This window comes from Rhodamnia argentea, chromosome 1 (assembly GCF_020921035.1).
Source record: "Rhodamnia argentea isolate NSW1041297 chromosome 1, ASM2092103v1, whole genome shotgun sequence".
Taxonomy (NCBI): Eukaryota; Viridiplantae; Streptophyta; class Magnoliopsida; order Myrtales; family Myrtaceae; genus Rhodamnia; species Rhodamnia argentea.
This window is the reverse complement of record NC_063150.1, coordinates 9,622,396-9,641,640: the sequence shown is the minus strand read 5'-3', so window position 1 is coordinate 9,641,640 and position 19,245 is coordinate 9,622,396. Positions and strand designations below refer to the sequence as shown.

The 19,245-nt window shown below is 39.9% G+C and overlaps 2 protein-coding genes and 1 pseudogene across 2 annotated transcripts; all 3 read left to right on the top strand.

Annotated features, from left to right (window-relative positions):
* The first annotated feature begins 1,632 nt into the window (after positions 1-1,632).
* On the top strand, positions 1,633-4,899 carry LOC125312500 (cytochrome P450 CYP82D47-like). Its single transcript, XM_048283239.1, has 3 exons — positions 1,633-2,748; positions 3,873-4,146; positions 4,413-4,899. Exons 1-3 carry the CDS (start codon positions 1,816-1,818, stop codon positions 4,769-4,771), a joined length of 1,566 nt encoding a protein of 521 aa, XP_048139196.1. The 5' UTR covers positions 1,633-1,815; the 3' UTR covers positions 4,772-4,899.
* Positions 4,900-6,256: 1,357 nt separating this feature from the next.
* LOC115740160 (cytochrome P450 CYP82D47-like) lies at positions 6,257-10,354 on the top strand. Its single transcript, XM_030673591.2, has 3 exons — positions 6,257-7,293; positions 9,482-9,758; positions 9,929-10,354. Exons 1-3 carry the CDS (start codon positions 6,352-6,354, stop codon positions 10,315-10,317), a joined length of 1,608 nt encoding a protein of 535 aa, XP_030529451.2. The 5' UTR covers positions 6,257-6,351; the 3' UTR covers positions 10,318-10,354.
* Positions 10,355-14,640: 4,286 nt separating this feature from the next.
* On the top strand, positions 14,641-16,988 carry LOC125316218 (annotated as a pseudogene).
* Positions 16,989-19,245: the final 2,257 nt, after the last annotated feature.

Below are 19,245 nucleotides of genomic sequence, written 5' to 3'. Positions count from 1 at the left end.
CGCATAATGTCTTTGAATCGACTTGTCGGTAACGTACCCTAGCTTTCAAGACAGTGTGCGAAAGCTGCGGAATCCTAGGACTGTCCATATAAGTGCGCTTACACTTCAGTTCAAAGGGGGGCCATTCATTGCAATGCACGGCCGAAGACATCAGGTGGCCACGCTAAAACGATAGAGGAAGAAAGAAGGGCTATACAAAATTCATACACAGCAGATTGGGAAGCCCCAAGAAGACAATTCATGGCCTCACATCCAGACTCAAAATACGGCCAAAAGAGAAAAAGAAAGGAGAGAAAAAGATTCTTTTCGAGGGTCTCCTCTCTCTAGAAAACGTTCGGTGCAAAGAAAGAACACGGCCATCGAGAGAAAGAGAGAGTCTGGGGTCCGGCTTTCATGACCGAGATCCTCTCGTCCACGACCAAAATAGCCTCAACGAGCTGATGTCCATGGCGTCATCCCTACAATTCTAGTCCAACTCAGCAAGCCTACAGCTCCGACGAATCAGCCGCTGCGTCACCTCGTCCGCGCCATCCCGTGCCTGTCTTCGACGTTGAAGCAAAGCTGTTGAGTCACTCTCGAAAGACACCCGGCGGTTGCCATTGCACCATCTGCGAAACGGCTCTTGCCATTGACCTTGCGAACCCAACGTCCACGATTGAAAGGGTGTATTCTTCTTCGGCTTTATTCCTCTGCTGGTGTATTTTCATGTTTATTGTGTCCAACTATCAGGCAGGATGTGTTTTCTTCTCTTCTGGATTAATAACGCATGAAAAAAGAGAGAAAAGAAGAAGAAGAAGAAGTCAGAAGCTTGTGAAGAAAACTTCAAAAGCCGTCGATTGCCGCGCCGTTGCTGTTCCATCGCCCGAAAGTGAGTCCCTCGTCCGCAAGCAATTTCGACGAGAACTGCAAAATAGGAAAGCAATTTTTGGTAAATTAATTGGTTGTGAACCGCATGATAACTTTTATTAGGGACTTACGTTAAAATCAATTAATATTGACTTTTCAAATGATTTTTCATGAAATAAAAATGGTACCGAAATGGCATTATAGTAATCTAACGTAATCAAGTTCTCGAACTTAAAATCTTGGATTAGTAAAAATAATTTAGTTCTCCCATTAATTTACTTAGGTTTCTAATCTACCTACCAAAATAAGATTAGTGACTGCTCCAAAATTAAAAATTCTTTTGATAAAAATTATGTGAACATAAGTTGCGAATTAGTAGAGCGTGGGATAGCTCGGACTAAGTTAGTTAATTCATTTAATTAATCTAGTAATCCATTAACGTTAAATTTTTGAATTTTAGGTTGTGACATATTGCAATTGTGCTGATTCGGCCTTGATATTTTTATTTTTTTTTGCAAATTGAGTCCTAAACCTTTTGTATTTGTGCCAGTACAATATATTTGGCCGTTCGACACTGACGTGGACAACTTTTAATAATATTTTTAATATTTTTGTATTTTTCATTTCTTTTTTATTTCTTTTCTATCTTTTTCTTTTTGTTGTTTTCTTCCCATTGGCCGAGGGCGAAGGATATGATTAGATGACATTATGCCATAAATTAATGCAAATACTGACGAAGCTGCTTGCATTAATTTAAAAACAAATACTAATCCTACCGTCTCGAGGTTGCGGCGTTCAATCAGTCCCGCCGAGTCCAACCTAATTAAAAACTGTGATTACTATTATTATTCTTATCGTTTGGTTTAGTTAAGCTGACGCGCCTGACAAAGGAATCATCAGGTTGAACGGTGAAGTGCACGCGACTACTCAGTATTTCGTCGCACTTTTCCAGATAAACGCTGTCCTTCAATGGCGATTCTTATTGAACTGCTGATAATTTTGATCTCAACCTTGGCCCTGATAATGGCCATCTCCCTCTGCCAATCGCACAAGTCCAAAGACCACTGCGATGTGCCTGAAGCCGAAGGCGGTTGGCCTATTTTCGGCCACCTTCTTCAGTTCGGCAGCAAGGACCTGATGCACAAAAAGTTCGGTTCCATGGCTGACAAGCATGGACCTATTTTCAGCATAAGATTAGGCTGTCATCGAGCAATCGTGGTGAGCAGTTGGGAAGTGGCTAAGGAGTGTTTCACCGTCCATGACAAGGCCTTTGCGGATCGGCCGCTGATCACCGCCACGAGGCTCATGGGCTACAACGGAGCCATGTTCGGCTTCACTCCTTACGGGGAATATTGGCGAGAGATGCGCAAGATTGGGACAATCGAGCTCCTGTCGAACCACCGGCTTGACTCACTGAAGCACATACGAGTTCTCGAGGTTGAGACGGCGATAAAAGACTTGTTCAAAGCCTGGATCGAAAAGGGAAGGCCCAGAAGTGGGGTCCTAGTGGAAATGAAGTCTTGGCTAGGAGATTTGATGCTCAATGTGTCTTTGAAAATGGTTGGAGGGAAGAGCTACTTTGGTTCGAAGGATGACACCGAGGCAGAGACGTGCAAAAGGTCGATCAGGAGGTTTTTCGATGAGTTCAGGGTCTTCATAATGTCTGATGCGGTCCCAGCTCTGGCCTGGTTGGATATAGGTGGCCATGAACGAGCGATGAAGGAGACGGCGAAAGAGATGGATGTTTTGGCTCAGGGGTGGCTAGAGGAGCATAGAAGGAAGAGGTCGTCCCGCCCCGGAGGCGAGACAGAGCAAGATTTCATGGATTTGATGCTGAATGCCATGGAGGGTGTGAGCTTTTCAAATTTTGATGCGGACACAATTATTAAGGCGACTTGTTTGGTGAGTCATTCTACCTTATAATGTTTTGAAGTTAGATCTGTGTACAAATTCCACTTATAATTCAATGACAAGAAACTTATTTCATCTTCAAATGTCTTCCCAAATACAGATTGATCATATCGAGATTTTACAATAGATGTTGGCTGGAAAATGGAATTACCTTTGCCCTTGTCTGAACTACCTACTTGTGGGATCTACAGAACCACTAGTTTCGATCTTGTCTGAATGAATTTTAAGTTTGCAGTACGAAACTCTGCAGAAAGTGGTAATTTCAGGAACATGAAAATCAATTATCGGAATTGCTAAAATAGTTATCAAATGTCGCTTGATAACGGGTTTTATATGCTCTTTATATTCAAGTGGTCTCTCTCCTGCTGGAATATGATCCATACTCTCCAACGACAGAAAAACACGTGAATCCTGTTATACGCTTTAAAATCATATCTTTTTTTCGTTAGTAATTTAGATTTTGACTCATGAATAGTTATTTATATATATTTTTATAGACTAGACGGGCAATACTTTAGTGCATTTCGCGTTCATCCAGCAGATGATGACCTGTAGTGTCGTATAAAAAAAAACTTTCTTTTGTCCCCGAATGAATCTTTCCCGCTGGACAATGAATGACAGTCAAAGTTGGCATCTTTTCTATAACTATATCTGTCTACATCTGTACACAAAGAGACGAACAAGTGTCTGCTTTTGAGAGAGAGCGTTAATTCATCGTTATCATCATAAACTCTATACCATTGGACAGAGGAGATTGGTCAAAGATCGTCTAACTTAAGATAATATTAATATATCAAAAGCTGATATAATATGGCACATAAGCGCCAAAGGAGCAATGGCATTTCGCCTCTTCAGTAAGAATATATTTGTTGCCTAGGAAGACCAAAAAGTAATGTGGGACTCTCTTGATTTCCCGACTAATAATTCTCAGAAACTTACTTAAATCGAAGATTTGTTATTTTCCAAATGCGATCCGTGTGAAATTTTGATAATATCAATCTAGCTCGATTCGAGTTATATACGAATACCGTATCTAAATCATTTCAATGGGAGATATGACATGTCAATTATATTTCATTCAAATGATCTCATTTTTGTTTTTTTGGGGGTTGCAGAACATGATTATAGGGGGGACCGATACTATAACGGCAGCGCTCATGTGGGCGTTGTCGCTGCTAGTGAACAATCGCCGCGTGTTGAAGAAGGCACAAGAAGAGCTGGACGCCCATGTCGGCAAGAGCAGGGCCGTGGAAGAGTCCGATGCGAAGAAGCTGACCTACCTCCAAGCCATCGTCAAGGAGACGCTGCGTTTGTATCCCCCTGTGCCAATTGGTCTTAGAAGTTCCATGGAGGAGTGCACCTTCTCTACCGGCTTCCGCATTCCGGCAGGTATGTGGCCATCGCATTTCAGTAGTAACTTATCGATCGCATGTAGGACTTCGTTTTATACTATGGTCTCTGCGGCACGGAAAAATACATAATCTAAAATCAAAAATTTGAACCTTTTTATTGACTCAAGAGGGCAAGTCCCACTTCCCAACTTGCCAAAATTTCTCAGGGACTTTGACTTGCATCTTCGTTCCTGAGATCTCTGTAAAAAATTTCTTGTGTTTGCACTTTTTCTACACAAGCTGTTATCCTCGGTCAATGGTTAGGTACGCGTTTGCTGTTCAACATCGGGAAAATACAGAGGGACGAGCGCGTTTGGTCCAACCCGGACGAGTTCCAGCCCGAGAGGTTCCTCACGACGCACGAGAACGTGGACATGACAGGTCAGAACTTCGAGCTCATCCCCTTCGGCGCGGGGAGGAGGTCCTGCCCGGGAACCTCGCTGGGTCTTCGCATGGCACACTTGGTGCTGGCCAGCTTGCTGCAGAGTTTCGAGATCGCCACGGTCTCGGACGATGCCGTGGACATGACCGAGAGCCCCGGCTTGTCGAATTTGAAGGCAACCCCGCTTGAAGTCATGCTCATTCCACGCCTTGATCAGAAGGTTTATGAAAGAGCTGAGTAGGAGAAATTGTAATCTCTTGACTATAGTTACTACATTATTACGAGGAGAGCCACAAGCTCCATTGTCTCTTGAAGCCAATTAATAATGGTAAACTTGAAGCCAATTACTTAAATGATCAGTTCTGTTCATATTTTGCTAGTGTACAAATTTTCATGGCATCAAAACTGTTTAAATATTAGTTAGGAGGGTATAGGTTAGAGAACAATAAATGAATCCTTTTAAAAAGTGGCATCTCTTTTCATTATACAACAATAGGCATTGGACTGGGAAGAGAAAAATTAGGATATGCATGGCAACACTTTTGCTTTAGAAATTAACTTCTAGCCAGAAATTGATTTTTCTACTTTTATTTCTAAGCGAAAGTTCATTTTTCTGCCTCCGAATTGAAGTAAAATTCTTCAAGTGGCTCCAAATTTTTTGCTCCAGAAGTAAAAAAAAAAAGTTATGTAATCAAACAGATTTCTACTCTAGAAATTGCGATACCGAACAGATTTATGCTCCAGAAGTGTTGTCATGCGCACCCTAGCCACTATTAAGGCGAGCAACCTATTACTTTTTTGGGGTCGTGAAGTTTCAGTATGCAAATCGATTGTGGATGGTGAGATCGTGCGCCTATCCGAAATTTCGAGAAGGACTCTACGAAGGAGGTTGGAGCCTTTTTTGCGAAGAACGATACTTTGCAGTCTGGAGATACCTGTCTGTTCGAGTCGATTGATGGAGAAGACATCGTGTTTAAGGTATTGTCGATGTTGATTGAGCAAGGCTTTGCAAAATGAGAAATGCCAAATTCAGGGTCGCTTCAGGGGGAAGAGGCAGTTTCAAATAGTTTCACGCAGGTTCGCTTGAAGTTAGTTTCTGCAACGGTCTACGTCTTTTACTTGTTCATTGCAGCAATAGACAAGTTGGAAATCCTTTTTCAAGCCCTTTATTTCGTCGCGCATAGGATGAACAAGAGGACACATATGTCAATTCGAAATAAAAATGGAAGATTCCTAGGATTTAAGGTCAAATATTACATGATCTGGAAGAAGAGCATCTCTACACGGTCATACCAGAATTGAATGCATGCGACTATCAGTGAACTGAACAGAACCAGAACCAAGTACTTGTATGACTAACAAACGATCTGAGGCAACTACAGTTTCTGGTAAATTTTGTTATAAAAAGTTGCTGATATTAGAGGAATCATCGGGTTGAACAATGAGGTACACCCGACTCCCCTGTATTTCTTCGCGCGTGATCAAAATTAGCAAGCAGAAGCAGCATAGAACAAGCAATTTGGGAAGTGATTATCATCATGCCACGGAAGACTTACTTAATAGTGAGCAGTAATTTAGGTGGTGGTCGATTATCAACTTGCTTCAGAGCAATCTAGTCTTACGTTGACTTTTGGCTTTTGTCCCCACACACTCCAAGCTTCCAAAAAAAGGGCAAAAGGATAATGAGCACTTCATTTAGAAAAAATATTAGGTCCATTCACACTATTCTACCACTTAAAAACCTGCCAGGAAAACAGCATATGAGCTCTTAAAAGGAAAATTTCCCAGATCTCTCCTGCTACACATCTGGAATCATCCGTCATGCCAATCCTGATTGAATTGCTGATAATTTTGATCTCAACCTTGGCCCTGCTGACAGCCATCTCTCTCTACCGATCACACAAGAACAGAGACCATCGCAATGCACCTGAAGCCGAAGGCGGTTGGCCTATTTTTGGCCACCTTCCTCTGTTCAGCAGCAAGGACCTGATGCACGAAAAGTTGGGATCCATGGCTGACAAGTATGGACCGATTTTTGCCATAAGATTAGGCTGTCATCGGGCAATCGTCGTGAGCAGTTGGGAAGTGGCTAAGGAGTGCCTCACCGTACACGACAAGGCCTTCGCTGACCGGCCGTTGATCACCGCCACGAGGCTCATGGGCTACAACGGTGCCATGTTCGGCTTCGGCCCTCATGGAGAATATTGGCGAGAGATGCGCAAGATTGCAATGATCGAGCTCCTCTCGAACAACCGGGTTGACTCACTGAAGCACATACGAGCTCTCGAGGTGGAGATGGCCATAAAAGACTTGTTCAAATCCTGGATCGAAAAGGGTAGGCCCAGAAGTGGGGTCCTAGTGGAAATGAAGTCTTGGCTAGCAGATTTGATGCTCAATATATCTGTCAAAATGGTAGGAGGAAAGAGATACTGCGGTTCAAACATGGACTGCGACGCCGCCGAGGCGAATAGGTGCAAAAGGTCGATTAGGAGGTTTTTTGATCTGTTCGGGGTCCTTGTGTTGTCAGATTCGATCCCGGCTCTCGGCTGGTTGGACTTAGGTGGCTATGAACGATCGATGAAGGAGACTGCTAAAGAGTTGGATGTTTTGGTTCAGGGGTGGCTGGAGGAGCATAGAAGGAAGAGGTTGTTCCGGCCCGGAGGTGATAGAGAGCAAGATTTCATGGATTTGATGCTAAACGTCATGGAAGAGGCAAAATTTTCAGATTTTGATGCCGATACAGTCATTAAGGCGACTTGTTTGGTGAGTAATTCCAGCTTGTGATGTTTTGAAGATAGAACTGTGTGCATAAAAGTGGATCTGAAGTCATGCTAATGCATTCACTAATGCTTCTTCCCATCAATACTTGAAAACCTTAAGCATTTTCACGAATGCAATATTGTTGGAGTCATTTCATCCACAAGCAACAGAGGTATAGTATTTTGAGCAAAATCCACTTCTAATTAGTAATAATAAACTTATCACCTGTTCACATGTTTCTTTTAATACAGTTTGATTGTATCAAGCAATTTGTAATAGATGCTGGCCAGTAATAAACATTTAAACTTATGCGAACTATCTACATTTGGGACCAAAAGAATCATTAGTTTCGATCCGTTCTGATGTAAATTCTTAGTTGCTATGAGAAACTCTGCAAGAAGCTATTGATTCAGAGACATAGAGAGCGATGCAAGACATGTTAAGATTGGTCTACTGAATTAGTAGTCTAAGATATACCATTGATTGCCAATGGAACTTTAAACAAGCGGCTTGTGTTCTTCTTCTCTTCCTCTAACATCCATTAAAAGTCGGAACAGTTACGTAGTAATCTAGTCTTAGTGTCTGGAGAACAACCAGTTTCAGTTTGTTTGTATAGAGCAAATACCAGGTGCTCTTGGGCAGATCTTTTTTCTGCTCGAGGAGCCATCGCGATCATCAGATTTCAAAAAAGACAATATCGCGACACATTGGTACACACATGGAAATCAAAATTGATCCTTGGACTCTACTATAGTTTAATCTGGGAGTAGCTAAAGTTTTTTCCTACCTAGCATTAGTTTGCTTTCCTACGTTGTACTGATGTTGACATTTTGTGCTCGTATAGAATCCAAAGGATAGACTAGACGGGCAATAATTCATTACCTTTGGCATTCATCCAACAGATCATGACCTGTAGCGCCGTATACACAACTTTCTTTTTTGTCCCCGAATGACGACAGTCAAAGATTGCATCTTTCCTATAACCTTATCTGTCTACGTCTGAACGGAAAGAGAGGAACACTTGTCTGCTTTCGGAAGATGGCGTTAATTCATCGTTATCACCATAATAAAATATCCAAAGCAGAAAGAAAATGGGTCCAAGAAAGAATCTCTGTGTTTTTCTTGGCAGTATACGTGAGACCGGTTTGTTCACCCGGTCAAGGCACCGTTCATTGCAGAAAATAACATTACAAAATTAATTTTTCAAATCTTTTCAGCGTTCAACGAGAAAATTTTCCATTAGTAGAAAGACACCTTCTTTGTGGAATTCCGTCAAGACCAATCTCTCTCTCTTTTCTCTCTCTATCTACGTACTTCGTGTTTTTAATATTTTGTATTTTTATTTAAATATTTTTCTTATTTTTATTAATAATATTTCGTTTCATTTCTTTTTTCCTTCTTTTCTTTATTTTCATTTTTTTCCCTTTCCTCCGTCCGTTTCCGAGCCTTGGTGATGGCCAGCAACCTTGTGATCGGCCACAAATGCAGCCCGCTCGAGGCCCGCAAGCCTAAGCTAGCTGGTGGTCGTCGTCAGTTAGTCACGGCGAAGGAAGGAGGAAAAAGGAAAAGAAAGAAACTAAAAAAGGAAAGAGAATAGAAAAAAATAAAAATAATTAAAAATTCGATACTTTTAAAAAGAAAAGAAAAAATAAAATAAAAATATTATTAAAAGGAGTGTACGGAGGAAAATCAAATCCGTTTTTCGATATCAAACGATAAAAAATATTTTCTAATTCATTAGGTTTCAATCAAATACCAGAAAACATTGTTATTTTTCTGAAAAATGACTTCATATAAAATATTTTTCAGAAACATCACATTTTTTATCGGGTGGGATAGCTCCCAGTTCCATGCACCACGAGATTCATATTCTTGGAATTGGAGTAAGGTGATGGACTAGGCTTTAAACAAAAAGGACGAAACACTTGCCACTTTAGCAAAGCAAACGACTAGAGATAATATCAAAGATTCGGGAACTTACTTAAACAAGAGATTTTTCATCTTGCTTCTCTCCTTTATCTGAGTTTTTATATGAGATCTGTGTCGAACTTTAAGAGTGTGATGCTAGTTTGGTTCAAGTTCATTTAACGAATATACTCTTTAAATGATACATGACATCGAAATCATGTGACATCTTCCACCCTTTCATGTTAAAGCACTTGAGTTGATCCCTTATTTTTCCTGGGTATAGAACATGATAATAGGAGGGACCGAGACTTTGACGGTGGCGCTCACTTGGGCGCTGTCGCTGCTAATGAACAACCGCCGCACATTGAAGAAGGCACAACAAGAGCTGGACGCCCATGTCGGCAAGAGTCGGCCTGTGGAAGAGTCCGATGTGAAGAACTTGACCTACCTCCAAGCCATCGTCAAGGAAACAATGCGTTTGTATCCCCCAGCGCCAGTGAACGGTCTTAAAAGGTCCATGGAAGAGTGCACCTTCTCCTCTGGCTTCCGCATTCCGGCAGGTATGTGGCCCTTGCATGCCAGCAGAAATCAGTAGCATATAGGATCTCGATGTATAGGATGGTCTCTTTGGCATGAAAAAACATGCTCTAAAATCGACGCCATAAACCGAGCCGGTTCACTAAATAAGCATGTGGTCCATGATAAGCTCTTATACTCCGTCACTGGTTAGGTACGCGTTTGGTGTTGAACATCTGGAAAATACAGAGGGACGAGCGTGTATGGTCCAACCCGGACGAGTTCGAGCCCGAGAGGTTCCTCACGACGCACGAGAATATGGACATGAGAGGTCAGAACTTCGAGCTCATCCCATTCGGTGCTGGGAGGAGGTCCTGCGCCGGAACCTCACTGGCTCTTCACATGGTGCACTTGATCCTGGCTAGCTTACTGCAATGTTTCGAAATTGGCACGGTCTTGGAAGAAGCGATGGACATGACCGAGAGCCCCGGGTTGTTGAATATGAAGGCGAGCCCGCTTGAAGTTGTGCTCATTCCACGTCTTGATCAGAGAGTTTATGAAAGAGGCGAGCAGGAGAATACGAAATCTTTTGTCTATAGTTAGTAGTTTATTATGAGGAGAGCCTCAGGCTGCATTTTCTCTGGAATGTATGTGTTCTTACCTAAAAAAACTATGACTTTCAGCTATATTGAACTTGAACCCAGTAACATTTATATCTGTTTTTGGGAATAAGTGCCGTAATAGAAATTTGTATTAAAATATGTCTCGAATTTGAGCTTGAAACGAAAATTTGAATTGCAGAAATAAATAAACATGTATGAACCACATCCGTGAAAATTATATTTCCCGTTCAGCATGAGTCCAAGTTGAATATTTCTGTATACAAAGTTATGTGCAATAGTTGTTAGCCAATAAAAAGGAAAGGAAATAAATAAATAAATAAGAAATAACAGAAGTTGAGGACTCGGAAAAGAGATTTATATTGACCGAAACTGTAACATAGATTTCCTTTATAGCGTGAGACTTTCGAGAAGGGTTTTTTTGCTATTTTTCTCATTTATTTATGGGTCGTTGTTTTGCCGTAAGAAAGCACACAGTTGTTTGATCCACACGTAAAATTATTGAAGCGTCGTTTCTTTTACAAGTGCTTGGTGGTGGATATTATCGCGAAATTACATTAAGTATTCAAGTATCGAAACCGATTAGATCCTAAGTAAGACTTGTGTAATTTCTTTATGTGAGAATGAGAGATTATTTCGAGAGTAATCATTATTGGAGTTAGCGAATACTTCAAGGACCCTTGTTTCTCATACCGGGTACGCCCACGTGAGCTTAGGAAAACTGAAGTGTTACCCAACGACATGTGATCCCCGTGCGCGGGATGCGGGGGTTCAAGGGCAGCGCTCCCGACACGGGTGTCCCATTGTCCGGTCGGCGGGCGGGGATTCGGGGGCAGCGCCTCCCGACGGGGGTTCCGCTGCCCGGTTAGCGGACGGTTGCCCCATTCGCCGATGAGCGGGCGAGGATTCGGGGGCGGCGCCTCCCGACGGGGGTTCCGCTGCCCGGTCGGCGGACGGTTGCCCCATTCGCCGATGAGCGGGCGGGGATTCGGGGGCGGCGCCCCCGAAACCTCTACGGGTTTGGGCTTTTATTTAAGCTGGCCCAAATGGTTGGGATTAAGAGGTTTTAGGTTTTTTAGCCCGTTTTTTGGGCATATATATTTTGCTCGGTTTTATCGTTGTAATTGTTGAATTGGATGTAAACCAAAAAATATAGTGAAATCTCTTTGCGGGACGTAGCCCTAATCTTGAGGTGAACCTGGGTAATCTCGTGCGTCATTTTAATTTTTCTTGATTGTCCGTGTGATCGTCTAATTCGGTTTTAATAAACCCCTTTAAATCGTGAGGCTAAACACTTATAGATTATTGGATGTAATTGGGGGTTGGGAAATACTGAAAGTGTTTGAGTAATTCGAGTGTAGTCTGTAATCTTCGCTGCATCGATTGTTTTATAATGGAATTCATTGCTGCTCTTCCCGTGGACGTATATCTCTACGATCGAACCACGTAAATCTAGTGTTCTATTTATTTTCTAATTTTGTTTATTTTATTATTCGATCGCTTGCTTCGTGAAACAGTTTAGTTGCACTCTAACACTTCCAAAATGCATAATCAAGTCCTAAAATTTTTCAAAAAGTTACTTTCTTAATGTTAGTTTATAAATTTTCGTCTAATCAATGATTTGTTTCAGTTTACGTCATGGAGGGTATCTCAAGAAAAACAATAAAGAATACCTTTAAAATAGCATATATATATATATATATATATCCTACATATAATAGATTAACTTAATTATTTTACATAGGTATTGGTCTAGGAAGAGAAGAATATGAGCGTGTATGACAATACATACGGAGTAGAATTTCTACACCAAAAGTATTTTGAAGCAGAAATTCATTTGATAATACAACTTCTGTAGCAGAAATTCGTTTAGTTATGTAACTTTATTTTTCTACTTTTTGGAGCATTTTTTTTGTTCCACAAGTAATTTTGAAACCATTTGAAGAAGTAAAAAAAAGTTACTTCTCTCTGGAAGTTGATTTCTAGAGCATAAATGTTACCATACCCGCCTAGCTTCTATCGGGGCTTTTTTGGAGTCGGAAGTCGGAGACAATTTGTAAGTAATTGGTATTGAAATTGTCAAGTGACATGTTAGTTATAGAATGTCGAACTTTAAATTGAAACATTCTGCAGATTGGAACAAGTCTAAAGAGATTATGAGCTATACAGTGAAGCGGTTGTGGAATACTGAGGCATTTTTTTTTTTTTCGATTTTGTCCTCCAAGTGTTTAAAGTTTGCAGTAATTAATTTTTAAACTTTATATATTCCTACTATTGAATTTTTTTTTTTTCTACTCTAGCTATCTATTTAGAAGATACTATCCGAAGGGAAAAATATGTAAAAATTGTGAATCAACTACTTATCAAATCTTTGAGCAGCCACCTCTCCTTTTGTTTAACCGGTTTTCTTGCAAAAATTAGAATTGGAAAGTCTGACTTGGTAGAATTGGGGGAAATCCCACCAAGAAGAGATCACTAGCTAATGTATATACATATAATAATACATACCAACTAAACTTCATCGTGGACAAATACCTCTAATCATCGTGGAGAAATCCCCCTCACCTTCTTCTTGCAATGACAAGATGCAAAGACTAATTTTAAAAAGAAGGGTTAATATCATAAAAAATCTTAAACTAGTGTACATGTGACATATTTATCTCAAACTATCTTTTTTACTACAAAAAACCATAAACTGATACACTTCTAACAAATTTATCCCACCTTGGTACATCCGTGACAAATTTTCCTTCCGTTAGTTTTCGTTAAATTTAACCTTTAAATTGCTGAGTTAGATGGCACATGGTGGTTCTTGGGTATACCAGTTTAGAGTTTTACCCTCTATTTATCATAGGTGTATCAATTTGAAATTTTTCTTGATATTAACCCATTTTAATGAAGAGTAAATTTGTCATAGGTGTACTATTTTGAATTTTTTTCATGGTCAAAAAAATTAATTTAAAGTAAATTTATCACAAGTGTACCAGTTTATGATTTTTATGGTAAAAAAATAGTTATGAGTAAATTTGTTACAGGTGTATTATTTTGGAATTTTTTCGTGATCAAAAAAATAATTGGGGTAAATTTGTCACATGTGTACTAATTTGGAGTTTTTCATGGTATTAACCCTAAAAAGAATCAAGAGTTTAGAGTATTCACTTTCCTACCTTTTTTAGGTTCTTTTAATTTATATCTACTTTTGGCCAAAGAACAATTGTTGACTATTTTTGGCTCCACTTGTTTAATAAAAAATGAATGATTTAAAAATATATATATTTTTTTAAAATGATCATTTGTATCGCTTGAAATAATTAATTAATTGAAAATATTTTTATTGTCAATAACAGTTTATGCCTAAACAATTTCTAGGATGACAAAAATATTTTTTGTTTACTTATTTTTCTAGGCGATACAAACAACTATTTTTATGGAAATGTTGTCAAAATACTTCGTTTTCCTCAAAACAAAAGGGAGCTTAATCATCCTTCACTTCCGAACAAATTAAAATTTCCATGGACCCAACTGAACATAAGTTGCATTATTTCCTTTCTCCTATTAATTCCATTGAAAACTATCACTTCTACATGGGTTGTTCTAAATTAACTTTATAAACAATTATGATTATTGTACACAATTCTTTTTTTACTTAAAAATTGATTCATTCATCTACTCGTAACTCACTGCATACCGAAATCCGACCTAACCGCGAATATAAAAGTAATGTCAATGACATGATGCTAGACCTTTGAATCGCCTCAAGGGCAAGCATTTTATAGAATTCAACCACTAATGGAGGCTTCTCCTATTTCGCGAAAAATAAATAATTTGAAAATTATTTTCCTAAAAAAGATAGTTTGTGTCATTTGAAATAATTAGTTAATGAAAAATATTTCATCATTGGCAATAATTTATGTCTAAATAATTTTGTGGATGATGAAAAAAAATTGTTCATTCATTTTTGTAAGCGATATAAACGATAAGTTTAAAAAAAAAAAAATTAGATTGTTCATTTTTTTGAGAAACGAAAGTAGCCAAAATAGTTTTCAAATTTATTTGAATACTTGTAAATGATAAGAGAAAAAAAACCAAGTTACATCTCCCCAATGAACTTAAGATTTATGTCATTAAATCACTTGCAATCGACTGTTCATCACATGTCGAAGATTGTTTCTTCTGAACCAAATCCTCTCTCGATAGGTTTTTGGCACCCAGAAAGGAAAGCAAATCCGAAGGACTGATTTGAAATTTGAATGAGGTAGAAAATCTTAGGGATGATTTTCACCCGCGATCTTGTCAGACGTTCGGTTTCCTTTTTCTCCATTCATAACCCACCACGAACGATATCCTTCCTGTTTCCCAACAGCGACCGCCATTGAAACCACCTCGGCAAAGCAGGAAAACGATGAACGGCCGTCGTCCCGCGAAGACCTCTTCCTCCGACGAGCCTCTCGAGTTCTTCAAAGTTTATCTCCCCTCCTTCAGTTCTCACCAACTGGTCTCTCTCTCTCTCTCTCTCATGAATGCATATGGACATGCACGTTTGTTCACGGCATGAATTATCTAGGACGAACCTAACTATCCGTAAATGCCGGCTTTTATAACTTTCCTATGTTTTTTACAGTGATAGAGAAAAGCTTATATGATCACAGTTCATGGACTCAATATTACTAGCTTGATGAAACCCTAGCGTGCTCTTTTTGGCTTGCCTTTGAACTGGATTGTGATACTCCGCTTATCTTGTTTGCAACCTAGCGAATGGTACGTGAAGTGTTTTCTTGATTGCCTTATCAAGTGGGAGAAATTGTCCGTGCCTTTTGAGTGAATTTGCGTGGAAGAAACATTCTAGGTTAACTAATCGCCTATGAGAACATCACAGAATTTTAATGTGTTATGTGCCAATGTAAAATCATGTCCTATGGACAGTCTTCTGTGCAGCGTTTTCGGGATTTGATGAATTTTGAAAGCCGTTCATAATTATGTTATGGTATTCATGATGAGCACCACTAACAAAATCTGAGAATATAAAACTACATTGTGTGCTCCCACTGGTGAAAAGGCTCTTATCTGGGTTCTGAGTTTTATACGTTTTTGCTTTCCATCATCTGTTAATTTGATCCATGGGATTGGAATTTCTAATTGCAGCTTATACCACCGGATTTCGTGAAGCATTTGAGGGGAGTCGTGCCAAAAAAGGCGGTTCTAAAGGATACTGCAGGGAGATCATGGCCAATTGGGATAGCAGAAGTAGGAAATAATTTGTTCATCAAGAGTGGTTGGCGGGACTTCGTGATCAACCATTCTCTAGATTTTGCAGATTTCCTAATTTTCAGATACGGTAGGGACTCGGTGTTCCTTGTCAAAGTGTTCGGTAAGAACGGGTGCAGGAAAGAAGCCACTTGCAAAGTCAATAGACAGTTAGCTGCTGTGAAGATGGAAGAGCTGGCAGACGAAGTAAACCAGGCAGACGAGGCAGAACAGAAACAGAGGAGGCCGGTTCGGGCTTGTAAGCGGAAGTTTATGGACTTAAATATTGATAGAATGGAAAATCATGGTACTTGTTTGTTACTACTTTTTTGTCCTGGCGAAATTGGGTTGCCTCCTGTCCTTTGCATGCTCTACTTTCGACAGTTTCTCACTGATATTCTCTGTTCAAGCAGAAACAAGAGTTCGTCGGAGAAAATGTTAGCAAGTCCAGCTTGGAGACATATGTTTATGATGAACAATCCTCAACTTGGTATCATGCATCTCCAAATGTTTGCCGAAAGTCATGGTTCGTTACTCACCTTACACTGATTTAATTTTCAGTGCTCTATAATTTCAGTAATATCGTCCCTGGTTGTCTCATAGGAACACCTGAGGATCTTAAGTTGCTAATGTTGGAGTCATGTCAAAAATTGTACTAAACGTCTTTGTAAATTCGATGGACTGTTTTTTTTTGGTCAAAAAATTCAATGGACTGTTGATAGCAGTACAACAGGTGACAAACAAAAACTTGTAGAAGCGTCATAAAGCTTTGAGGTACTTTGGGTAAGTAATCTCAGCCACATTGGATGTGTGTGTACCCGACCGAATGCTTTGGATGTGTGTGGTGCACATCCAATCGGTCATAATATTTGAGCAGCAAATTGATAAGTTTAATGGAGTTTGCTTCTCTGTGAGGTATTTTGGCAGCGCTCAATAGTTTTAACTATTTGAAGGGTTGACTCTCAATGAATCCTCTATCACTTAGCAAGGGAGATGAGTGATTACTTGGTAAGTTCAATTAATAGTTCACGAAACCTAATGTAGTCATCCTATACACATATAATTGAACATGTAGCAGCTCCAATTTTCCTTAGTTTTTCTGCTCATATATAATGCAATATCCCAGGTTTATTCCTAAGAAGAAATCGAATAAAGCTAAATCTCAAAGAGATGATTGTTCGGGATCAAAATGGGAAGACGTGGTCCATGCATATTAATGTCAGGAAAGACGGCAGGATCTATCCGACCTCTGGGTGGACCGAGTTTGGGGAGAAGAACAATTTGAGAGTAGGTGACCGATGCGTGCCCAAGTTTGTCCTTGGAGAGGGGAGCAGGTGCAGCAAAATGAACCTTGGAGTCCTTCCACTGGGCCTCAAAATACAAAAGAATCATAAGTACTTCGTCATGTAGGCTTGATTTGTGTGTAGTGGAGTGAACATCCTAAAAAACGACGACGTCTCGGATGTTCTGATAGATTTAACAAACGTGCAGCTTTCGTTTTCCTCAAATCTCGGTACATAGAGTTTTTAACAATTGTAACACTAGATATTTTCGAAATAAAGCCTCAATGGCTTTCATGTTGTGAGAGGCAATTGCGGTAGCTCTTTAGTTGTAATTTGTTGTTTCGTTTGTTCTTCAGGAATCCTGGAACTGTTCTGAAAGTTAAATTTTTGCTCCTTAGTTGTAATTTGTTGTTTCATTTGTTCTTGAGGAATCCTGGAACTGTTCTGAAACTTAAATTTCTACTGTAATCCTTTACGGCATTTATATGTTCCTTTTTCCCGGTTACATGACATATTACCAATGCATTCTCGGAAAATCTGCATCTGCGAATTTGAGATTCAAAGGCAAGGAAGTTTGACTACAGAAAGTATAACTCTGGTTTTCTGTTCATTTTTGTGTGCTTGTGATGCATCCAGACTGTAGAAATGTACATTGCGGATCAATTGCCCTTCAACTTGAGCATTTCATTAAGAGGAGAAGGCAGAGGAACTGAACTGCATTACTGGAAAGTGTGAAAGTATCACTTTTTTGGGAAGATGGACATTAGCACATGAAGTCTTAGGATTGATTTATGGCAGAAATCCTAATTCTGAACCTAAATTATACATTTTGGCCCTGTGTCAGATCCTGATAACCTCAATCTCATGCTTGGCCTTGCTAAATCCGTCCCTACCTGATGGTGACGCAGGTCAAGAAGGCCATGCAACGTGTCTGAAAACGACGGCGGATGGCCTATTATTAGATGACGTCGCAGCTGTTTGATGGGGACGAACTTACTGCAAAAATTGAAGGCACGATGTCTAGTGACTATTGACCAATTTTCAATCGCTCGAAGACTAGGTCTGCACAGAGCGCTTCACTGACCCATTTTGAAGTTTTTCTTGGATAGAGCAAATGCTCTCATGGACTATTCTGGGTATGACTATGCCATGCTTGGCTGGCTTCGGTCCTTACGGGGCTAACTGGCAAGAAGTGCGCAAAGTTGTGATGATAGGACCTGTTTTCAAAACAGACAGTTTATCATATCGAACCGGTGCAACAGATGACGACAAAACACCGTAAAGCCGTAGAACTGCAAAAGGTAGTTAAGGAACTTTTGAATTCGACCCGCAGATTGCACGACGACATTGGCTAGCACAAAAATGGATGCCGAATAAAAGCTCAGTACTAATGGGTACTAGTGTAGTCGTTCTATAGAGAGAGCCCTGTACCGCTGCAGCACTAAAACAACCTTTGGTGCTTCTGAATTCAGATGATCTTGATACGAAATCTTGGCCATGATAATTCTCGTCTCTCCTTTTGATGGAACACTTCACTAACGAAATAAGATGTATGGGCTTGTTTTTACCCCTGGGACTTGGTTTCGCATAGCGCATCAATTTCATTCTCTTGAGGTCTTGGTCGCCGGATTGGGATGCCCAAGACGTTCAGAACGAAGCTTCTTGCGGTTGCTGTCCCGACGTGCTCGGGCGGACATGATTTTATGAGATTGAACATAGCGACAGGTTGACTGTATAAGACCAGAATTCACAAATGGAAGACATTATCTTCGGAAGTTTGATACAGCCCGGAGAATGTGAGGATGAATAGGATATGCTATTATGATGTGTTCTTGCAACAAAAGGAAGCAAAAGCCACAAAAGTCCATCGGTCCCTGAAGTTTTTGTTTTATTGATTAGTGTATGATTGCCCCAAGGCGCAAATCCAACTCTTGACGAACGATGACAGGATGATGGGAACATGCCACCTCTGGATATATGCTCCCCGATTCAATTCCCACAATTTAAAAGTTGATTCTTGATTCTTAATAACTAAAGAGCAGGACAAGGGTTTAACCATTTCGATTAGGCTTCATTTGTTTGACGAAAGACAATTTCCAGGAAAATGTTTTTCGCCCATAAAAAAAAAAAAAAGGCATTCAAAAGTGGGAAAATAGATTTCCTCTCATTAAGAAGAGGAGGAAAACGTCCTCCTCATCTTTCCTTCCTCCACTCATCACACATTCCTTTTCTTTTTATTTATTTTTTAGTTTTTTTTATTTTCTTTAAATAATTTGAATTTTTTATTTTTCCTCTTTTCTTTTTCTTTTTCTTTTTATTTTTTTCTTTTCTTTTCTTTCCTTTCTCCTTCTTCCTCCTCCAATTGCAAGCCTTGGCGACAGCCG

Bases quoted from the DNA above. Each gene is read 5' to 3' on its own strand.
- LOC115740160 (XM_030673591.2), top strand. From the start codon at position 6,352: ATGCCAATCCTGATTGAATTGCTGATAATTTTGATCTCAACCTTGGCC. The intron at 7,294-9,481 runs GTGAGTAATTCC...TCCTGGGTATAG, and splicing joins TCATTAAGGCGACTTGTTTG to AACATGATAATAGGAGGGAC. The intron at 9,759-9,928 runs GTATGTGGCCCT...GTCACTGGTTAG, and splicing joins TGGCTTCCGCATTCCGGCAG to GTACGCGTTTGGTGTTGAAC.
- LOC125312500 (XM_048283239.1), top strand. From the start codon at position 1,816: ATGGCGATTCTTATTGAACTGCTGATAATTTTGATCTCAACCTTGGCC. The intron at 2,749-3,872 runs GTGAGTCATTCT...TGGGGGTTGCAG, and splicing joins TTATTAAGGCGACTTGTTTG to AACATGATTATAGGGGGGAC. The intron at 4,147-4,412 runs GTATGTGGCCAT...GTCAATGGTTAG, and splicing joins CGGCTTCCGCATTCCGGCAG to GTACGCGTTTGCTGTTCAAC.